At 33.4% G+C, this 9,526-nt stretch overlaps 1 protein-coding gene across 2 annotated transcripts in view; it reads right to left on the bottom strand.

Moving 5' to 3' along the window:
- Window positions 1-247: 247 nt before the first annotated feature.
- Window positions 248-9,526, bottom strand: part of LOC117114936 (F-actin-uncapping protein LRRC16A-like) — a 64,038-nt gene continuing 54,759 nt past the window's right edge. For both annotated transcript variants that reach the window (XM_033258564.1, XM_033258565.1), the window contains 4 exons: window positions 7,748-8,028; window positions 6,306-7,524; window positions 5,514-5,639; window positions 248-4,519 (listed from right to left, as the gene is read on the bottom strand). In XM_033258564.1, the coding sequence (XP_033114455.1) occupies window positions 4,431-4,519; window positions 5,514-5,639; window positions 6,306-7,524; window positions 7,748-8,028 (1,715 nt within the window). In that variant the 3' untranslated portion in view covers window positions 248-4,430. The remainder of the gene's footprint in view (window positions 4,520-5,513; window positions 5,640-6,305; window positions 7,525-7,747; window positions 8,029-9,526) is intronic.

Below are 9,526 nucleotides of genomic sequence, written 5' to 3'. Positions count from 1 at the left end.
CATTTTTTTTTCTCACGACGAATTGTGCTTTTCTCCCCGACTAGGGATGGGGGGAGGGAGCTCTTCCGGACTGGCAGTAGAAATACGGTACCGTATCTCTAGCCACAGCGTTTATATAAAGTACATTGTTCATTTGTTCTTTGTTTTTTTATTTTAATGTAATTTTATCTACCAGAAGCAAAATATATAGGCCTATGACCAAGGTTCTTGGATTGAATCTATAAGAAAACACATATGAAAACTAGAGTATTGGCAATATTTGATATTTTATTCCAACACTTATTTTGTATATTGCAATAATGATATAGAAAATACATAAATCAAAAATCGATACCTCAATTACACTTGCAATCATAGGAGATATACAAAACTACAGTAATAATAATATCTTGTGTCTTCAAAAACTAAACATTATCTTCACCCTTTATAATTATGCACGTAAATCCTGTATTCATAAAAGTATAATGGTCTTTGAAAATTCATACTTGGCTGCAAAGTGGTCCACGAAAAAAGTATAATTAATTAAAGGTGCATTAACACCAAATCAGAATTTTCGGATCTGAAAGCCTCCCGAACCGAACAGAAAATCGAATCATTGTGTAAGAATAGAGACGCTGGTAGCGCATCATAAAGGCGGTCCGAATTTCGGTTCGAACGAATCCGAGTTGAATGCAGCAGCTTAAATGATATTCCACAACATATACCTAGTAGTACAGTGTGTTCTTAACACCTTAAGTAATTATCAGAATTACTTGTGACCAAAACATGAATGTATTTATGATAAGTATAATAAACATTCATGCCTGGTTCTCACGAGAACCCTAGTATCCGGATCAGGAGCTAAAGCTGGCTTTCCAATAGGCGATTTTTTTTGCGCGAATTAAAGCGTTGGTTCGCTTCCTGAGCTCTGATTGGTTGCGCATTTTTTCGTTTCGCAAAAACTCTGATAGGAATGTGAATGCGCATATGCATAAGCCGATGCCTTGGATTCGTGTGGAAAACAGGCTTTACCGTTAGCACCTGCGTGAGAACGCCCGATCGGTTAGCGCTAACCGTTTGCAACGTAACGGTTAGCAAGTTGAGCGCGGTTTCATCATCAACCAATCACACATACACGTTTAACAATTTCCAGTTTCTTATTGGCCAGTAATTCGGTCATCATATTTTTGGTATCCGTATCGGGATTTTCATGTATGGACGCATGGCAGCTACCGGTTAGCAGGATCCGGATCCTGCTAATCGTTAGCTGCCGTGTGAGAACATAGCCCAAGTCATTGGTTCAATTATTTTATCAAACTACTCACACAGACAGCGCATGTGTATAAAAATAGGTATTTGACAGCTGCTACTTATGAGTTAGCTTTGCTATGGAAATGTTTGGTTGAAAATATGTTTATGCTGGGATAGCAGCATGGATATTGATGCTTGACTTTGTTGATGACACAATAAATAAACATTACCTTTCAAAGTTAACCTATTGCTGTAATGATAATTACTAGATGGTCTACTCAGTATTCACTAATAAGCAATTAATGCTGAAAATCATACACTAGCATAATTTATAATTATCTTACCTATAGTGCACGGTTTGGGATAGAAAAATAACACTGGAAGTTTCAGTGATGACGTCAATACAGACTTATAATAGCAATTATTTTGCTGAAACTGTCAAAAAGACAGCAAATCCTACATGCAAATAAGACTTTGAAAGATAACCTTTATTTAATATATATTTTATGTTTGTGCACAATCATCCTTGTTAGCAAATGTATTAACTATAGATTAACTTGTTATACTTTGGCCCACAGTTATCAAATAAAAGAATTAAGGCAATACAACCTATGAGAAAACACATGTGAAATTATGATGGGACATCTTACAATGTAATTTAGAATAATGAGCATAAGTAAACTTTTATATATCTACAATAGCAATAAATGATCACCACTAACAACAATAAATATACACAGTATTCTATTGAAAGAAAGGTTTATAAACAAACACATAATAGAATAGAAAATAATAGTTATACAAAATTAAATGAATATTCTGATTATCAAAATATTATTAAAACTGGTCAAACTTGATTGAATTTTTCCACTGTATGTAAATGCTATGTACATAATAAGAAAACACAGCTAGAAAAACACAATTTGTTTAACCAAAATAGTTTATCTAAATACAAGTAGTCTTTGCTTTCAAGTAAGCCTAGCATTTAAATTGTCTATAATTATCAAATTGGTGAAGGAACACGACATAAATACTGCCCTCAATATGATGACATTTATAAAACTGTACACTCAAGTGTAAACGGTAACCAATAGTATTTATGCATATACTGTATGTCGAATTTGCACAAACAGACATACCATGTTGATGTTGGGCATCTCTGCTCAAGTAATATTTAAAAATGGCCTTAAAATGTGTCATTAATAGGCCTTAAAATGTGTCATTAATAGGTATTAATGATTATAGTCACAGGTCTCCCTCTAATTAAAGACCGTTTTTGGGAATGAGGTTTTCCTGGTCTTTAGCAACTTTGGTCTTTATTCGATAAGTATCTATCAAATAGATAAAAAATGTGCTTAATAAATAATTATAGGTTTCAGTACACCATGTGGCATACATACAAATCTCAATTGATGGTATTTTTGGTTCTGAGACAAACCGTTTGAATTGTAATGGCCCAACGGTTAGGTTAGTATACTCATACTCTAACCGTATTTAGGGGAAGAATGATGAGCTGCAAGGATGGCCTTATAAAATATACATTTGAGGTCTCTGATTGAGAGGTTCTCAATTAGTGGTATGGTCAATGCCTGCTCACATGTATGATGCATTTTACATTCATTTCTATGTGCTTTAGTGTTGCAGGTAATTCACTTGTTTTGCAAAGTGAAGACAAATTTTGAAATTTTAAATTTTAAAGGCCATAACAGTGGCATTTACACAATCTTGACATTTGACACTGTAAAAATATTTAGTGCAATTTGACAAACATAACACTATAATCAGGGTTTCCATTGAACTTAATCTACCAGATTCCTGAAGGGCACTTTAAATAAATATTCCAAATTCGAGAAATTTGATTCACAATAGTTTATATCTTATAATTTATTCCAATTCACGGAAATAAATGCTGAAAAGACCATTTCATTTTTGTAAACTTCATTATAATGCAAAAATAAAATTATTTTTACACGTATACAGATCACCTTACTGCAAATCGTATTTTACTTCCATAATATATATCTATACAGTACTTGACAACTGAATCTGATTTGGCCAAATTGTTCCCTGAAATATCTACAAGGCAACAATTCTTACAACTGAAGGAGGGGGAGTGGGGTCCTCACCAGCAGACCTCATCATGTAAGCATTCAAACATTTTAATTAAACACTGGTTGAATCACTTGCAAACATTATAAATTCCTCATAGAAATACCAATTTTTTTTTAACAGATATTACTTTAACTGATATTTTTTTACTACTTTTCATCATCTAAATTGTTCAAACTTTATTTTATGATTTTGCAGTATTATGTATATTTCATCAACTAATAATTAAAGAAATACAGTACATTATTTTATCTCAAGTCATAGACAAAAGGTATAGAAATTAAATATATAGAAGCTTAATTACTCTTCAGTACATGCACTTAGTACTTTAATATGGTAATTTTTTTTTCCCACTTTAAGTATAAAATTATAGATTACTTCACTTGTATTAATGTTTACACAATATTGTGACCCATCTAGAAAAGCTTATCATTTGGACTTTCCACACTATCAAATTTTGCGTGATCAATACCTGTGAATTTCCTATATATGGGCATGATGTCATATATACACGCATATATGAGCAAGGCACAGGTATTTGCCACATAAAAGTTGATAGTGAGGGCAGCGCTTAGTGGAGAGGTCTGTGAGTGGTGATTTTAGTCATACGAGACAAAAATTCTGGTTTGAGAACCATAGGATTGGAAGGCAAGCATGTTGACCAAACTACAGCTCAACTCCATTATTTAATACTATAAATCTGAGATTTATACTATACTATACTATATAAGTTGTCTCAATATAAACCTAAAAATTTATACAGTATCATTATTTTTATTACACCATCATAAATATTGATATCTACATACTGTACTTGAAATGTCCAGGTTGAGGTCTTGAGAGAAATGAGTAAATAGACGTTCAAATTGACCATTCTGCTAAGCCATGCTCCTGGATATTGTCGCTGTATTCCCAAAAAACGACAACCACTGATAGAAAAACAAGGCAGAGTGTGGCTCTGAGACAAGCTCGTATTCCTTTCCCATCTATGAAGTTTGATGGGCATTCTGGAAAGTTGCATTGCACAGTCTTGCACTTTCTGACAAATTATAATCAATAGATATTGATCATGAATCTGGTGTGATTATTTATTATTCCTTTTTAGGACTAAAGTTTTTATCAGCTACATCTGGTGAGTTCTTTGATGGTGAATTTTCAATTGATTTTGGTCGTGCTCTCACTAAAGAAAATCAGAAAAAAAGATAATCATTAGATTTTAAAAGCAACACAAGGCGACATATGACAATTAAAATAAGTAGTACCGTAAATGCTCGAATAAGCGCTTCAGCACTTACAAAATCTTTGGAGGCTTCAGTGCGGCGCTTATTCGAGAACGGCGCTTATAAAAAATATTGGCGCCGTGCTTTCAATGCTTGTTCCCATGTTACCTATTTCACATAATCCCGTAGTTCAGTAGGCCTATCATAGGTCCTATCATCGTAAAAAAACATTTATAAAGAAATTCTTTTATCTTCATTGTGTTACTTATTCATTTTAACACTGCACACACTGCATGGTAATATTACATACTTTCGATTAAGCGTCGCATCGCTTATTCGAGGGCGGCGCTTAACAAACAAAATCACGTTTGGTGCAGCGCTTATCCGAGAGCGACGCTTATTCAAGCATTTAAGGTAATGATAATTGGTTTCATAACTCAAGAAAGATTTATGCTTTGTCTGTCCTTTGAATCTGACATATTTCATATCTGGTGATGAGGGATTCCAAGACCTACTATACTTGACAATAGTGATGCCCTATGCGAAACGATGACTGAAGCATTGTGGGCATTTCATAACGTGACTGGTATTGACTTACAAAAAAGTGGGGCTTAGAAATCAAAGAGATATTAGGAATTCACCACAAAAAGAACAGACATACAAACTAGTGAGGCATCTACAGGGAAGCGTAGATTTGGGGTTCCTCAATAAAAGCTCCCAATTGCCCAATTGGTAATTCACTGAGCAGAAAAAAAAAATCACATTTTTTCCAGCTACAGTAGCTCTCCTTCTCTCTCTCTTTTTCTCACCTAATCCTCAAGGATGCCTAATCCCCAATCAGCTCCCCCATGTCAATACTACGTGATACACCACTACCACAGAGACTTGAGATTAAGTGGCAATCTGGTGTGGCTGCATGTAATGCTTGGGTTTCTTTAGAAATTGAAATACTACCTGGAGGTTTTGAGGGTGGCGGTGATTTTTCACTTCTTGGTTTAACATCACCATTTGATGTTCCATTCGTCTCAGCATTTGCCACATTGCTTTCAATCACCATTTGTAAAGTACTATTAGATTTTTCTAAACAATAAAAACAAACAAACAAATATATTTTTCATAAAGGAACTTATTATTCAAGAGCTTTTATGTGTATGGAAGAATAACAAGTTTAATGAGAGATTGATATGACACAGATGGTTAGCTTTTAGATGCCAAGAATGCATACAACAATTGGGAAAAAATTAGTAAATGATTCAAAAAACATATTTTACCAGTATCTGAATAAAATAATACTGAATTTGTACAGGCGAAATAGTGACATATAATAATAATAAGGTAAGAACTTATATAGTGCCATTTAAAAAACCGAAGTAATTATCAGTGGCGCTTCATGTTATTGTTGGAATAAGTGATTTTTTAAATAAAGCAATTGATGAAGCAATTGATATGAAGGCAAATTTCAGAAAAACATGATACACTATGGGATTTGTAACCGTGACCCTTCTGATCGGACACTTGACCAATTGAGCTATTATGAGGACCAGCTGGTAAACTACCTCGGGACAGGTTCGTCTGAAGGTATTGCATAACACACAACAAATTACAGATAAATCACATAATATGAACTTTGATATGGAGAAGTTTTTAAATGTTTATAATAATAAGTAAAATTATATTGTATTTTATTCAATTTTTTTTTTAAATATTCAAAGTACTAAATTTTGTATAGGAGGAATATTGACTTACTAGGTTTTGGCTTCGTTGATGGTGATGGCTTCATAGATGTTGGTCTAGGTTTAGTAACAGGTGGAGGACGTCCATCGGTTTGTGCGGATTTTGGCCTTGGAGCAGCTGTGGGCCTTGGGGATGGTGTTGGCCTACTAGGACTCTTGATGGGTGATTTTTGTTCATTGTTTTCAGAACTTGCACTATCCACATTTATTGAAAGCAAGTTTGGTCGGTCTGATTCTGGTGACACTGGTTTTGCTGTTTCAACTTTTGGTGCTGATGTGCTTTCAGTCGTGTCAGTATTCTCCTTTGTTCCATTTACATCTGGAACTTTTTCCGTACTTTCCTCATCAGTACATATTTTTGTCACATCTTTATTAACTACATTTACTATTTTGTCACTGATTTCCTCAGATGCATTGTGTATTTCTTCCCTTTTTTCATCTTTTTCATTTTCTTTTTTCTCTTCGTTTTCATCTTCTTTTTTCTCATCCTTTTCCTCTTTCTTTCCTTCCTCTTTCTCTTTTGCACTCTCTTCTGTTGAAACTTCAGTTGACTCAGTTTCCTTTACAGTAGTATTTCCTTCTGACTCTAAAGAAATTTTTGAAGATGGCTGAGTTTCTGTTTCTGTTTCAGTTTTTAGTTCTGTTTGAGGTAATTCGTTTTCTTCCTCATTCAATTTCTCAATTGGCTGTGTTATTTCCTTTTTATTTCCATCGGTGGTATCAAAATTTTCATCTTTTTTTACAATATTTGTATTTTCTTGTTTATTTTCATTATTTGCTTCTTCAGCCACAACTTTGACTTCATCTTTATTCTCCACGGCAACTGGAACATCATTGTTTTCGCTAGTCTTGACTTCTACGTCAACAGGTTCTGAGTCTTTACCATTTGTCACCCCAACACTTTTAATCTCCTTATTTGCCACTTCCTCAGCTTCAGTATTCTCTTCCTTTAGTTCTTTTGCTTTCACAGGTGTATTTTCTTCTTTCTCTTCTGTTGGTTCTGACTTTTTATCAGAATCATCTACCTCCTCTACATTTTTAGTAAGTTCTACTGCTGAAGGTTCTTTACCATTCTTTTCAATTTCAGCTTTCAAATCACTTTTGATGTCATTTAAAGGATTTTCTGGAATCCCTTCTTGAATCTGATCCACAGTAGGTTTTTCATCTTCTTTCTTGTTTGGCTTATCAGGCTCGACTTCCTTTCCACTTACAAGCAATGGAGAAGATTTTCTCTGCAGTCAAGAATATGAAGGAAGAAAAAAAAAATAAATAAATTTCATTTGGTTCTTATATGTACATAAGATAAAGAGAGAGCTATGCCATTGATTTGGGATTTCATATTTTCATTATTAGTATATTTTTTGCTATATAAGGATATATTTGCAGTTTCTCAAATGTATATAAAGAATTTACAAACAAAATCTTTTGTACAAGAAGAAATGTAACATTCCATACCTTATTCAAATGTTTATCCAGATCAGTTTTTGCTAAGATGTTTCCAAACCCCATACCTCCAGGCGGTTTCAAGGGCTTCTTCTCTGGTTTTTCTTCAGCAACAGGGGGAGTTGGTTTTTCCTCTAATGGTGGAGAAACTGGTTCAGTAATGGCTGGGGATGGAGTTGGCTTGTTTTCTGCCGGAGGAGGAGTTGGTTTTTCCTCAACAGCAGGTGTAATATCTTTTGAAACTTTCTTCTTCTTCTTATCTTCTGCTGCTTTTGCCTTCTTTTCTTTAGAATCTGAAGATTTAAAATGATAGCTAGCGTCAAATAAATATGTTAAAAATTAGATAATGCATAACAATAGTTTATGACCCAAAATAAGGCTGGTATGCTTCATGAATATGCATACTAATCTACTATTCATTTACATACTTGGCAGATAAAAGCAATGTAAATGAAGTCAAAAAATGTTTGGATGAAGACAATAAGCAAGAGGAATGTGGAAAGCTTAGTGATTTAAAGTTTTAAGTTATATGATTGGATTGAACATTCATATTGGCATTGTTGAGGTTTTGATGAATGCATAAATACATGAATAGATCAATCAAGAATTAACAGAATCATAACCTGACAATTCATAACCTGAATCACAAAGAAGCATTGAACAGCCCCAGAGAGGTTATCTTGGGGTGCTCTTTGCATAGGACTGAAGATGGAGACTCTTAGACATTAGCAAGGATAACAGTCCAGAGCTTAGTTAAGAAATCATGAATCATTGACTAGGCTCAAGAATATTTCAGGTGACATGCTATTGTGCATTTGTATAGTATGTCTTATAAAATCATCTATTAAAACAATGAAATGTTGAAATGATATGGATTTAAGAATATCATGGCAGGATGCAGTAATGGGAGAGGTAGGCAAATAGAACATGTGGAATAATGTGATGTGAGGTAACCATGACTTGGTTATTAAGGAGAGATTGCAGAGTGCCATATATGGAATATAGGATGATTATTGATGGTGAATAAAATATGGAGGAAAAATGAAGCATAATGTTCCAATGAATACAGTCTTATCAGATAAAAAACAATGAACTTGTAAATGGAAGAACTCCAAATGTATCTTGATGTTTTTAAAATAAGCAAACATAGAGAAATATAATGTAAGCTTTTTATTATTTAATAGTTTTTCATATTATGAAGTTTGTCTTTGTATTGCCAGAGGAAAACAAATTTCCAGTTGTTCTATTGGACAATAAATGTTATCTTATTATTTATTCGGATAATTTTTTTCTCCACTATATATTAAACCTGTATAATGGAAAAATTATGACCCAACCAGAAAGAATAACTTATTTCTAACTTTTTATAAATTGTACAAAGTTCTAATCAATATGTGTTGGTATAACTTTAGCCTTTTTAGTTGAATAATCCCTTTGCAAATGATAATCAGCTAAACTGATATACTCTTGATATAAGTATTTACTTCTGTTAAAATGAGATTCTGCAAGAATTTAGGTTTATGTGGACTTAAGTGGTTTTCTGAATTAACGCTTTTACATGTTTTATAGCTCATTTAAAACATAATTCGTTTCCATTACAGTACTAATAGACAATTAAGGATTAATCCAAATCTTTCCAGGATCATGTTTATAATAGTCATGAGATGATTTATAAGCAGAGGTCAATGTTTCTGATTGGTTGATTTTATTTGTTTTCCTTCGACATTTTGACTTCCTTTTTTGAAATCTATGTTTGTTGAGTGGCCCATTTATTGTACTTGTATCTATATT

Source organism: Anneissia japonica, unplaced genomic scaffold, assembly GCF_011630105.1.
Source record: "Anneissia japonica isolate Jap-2015-1 unplaced genomic scaffold, ASM1163010v1 scaffold288189_len579620_cov203, whole genome shotgun sequence".
NCBI lineage: Eukaryota > Metazoa > Echinodermata > Crinoidea > Comatulida > Comatulidae > Anneissia > Anneissia japonica.
The sequence above is the reverse complement of the archived record's forward strand: the minus strand, read 5'-3'. Positions and strand labels throughout refer to the sequence as shown.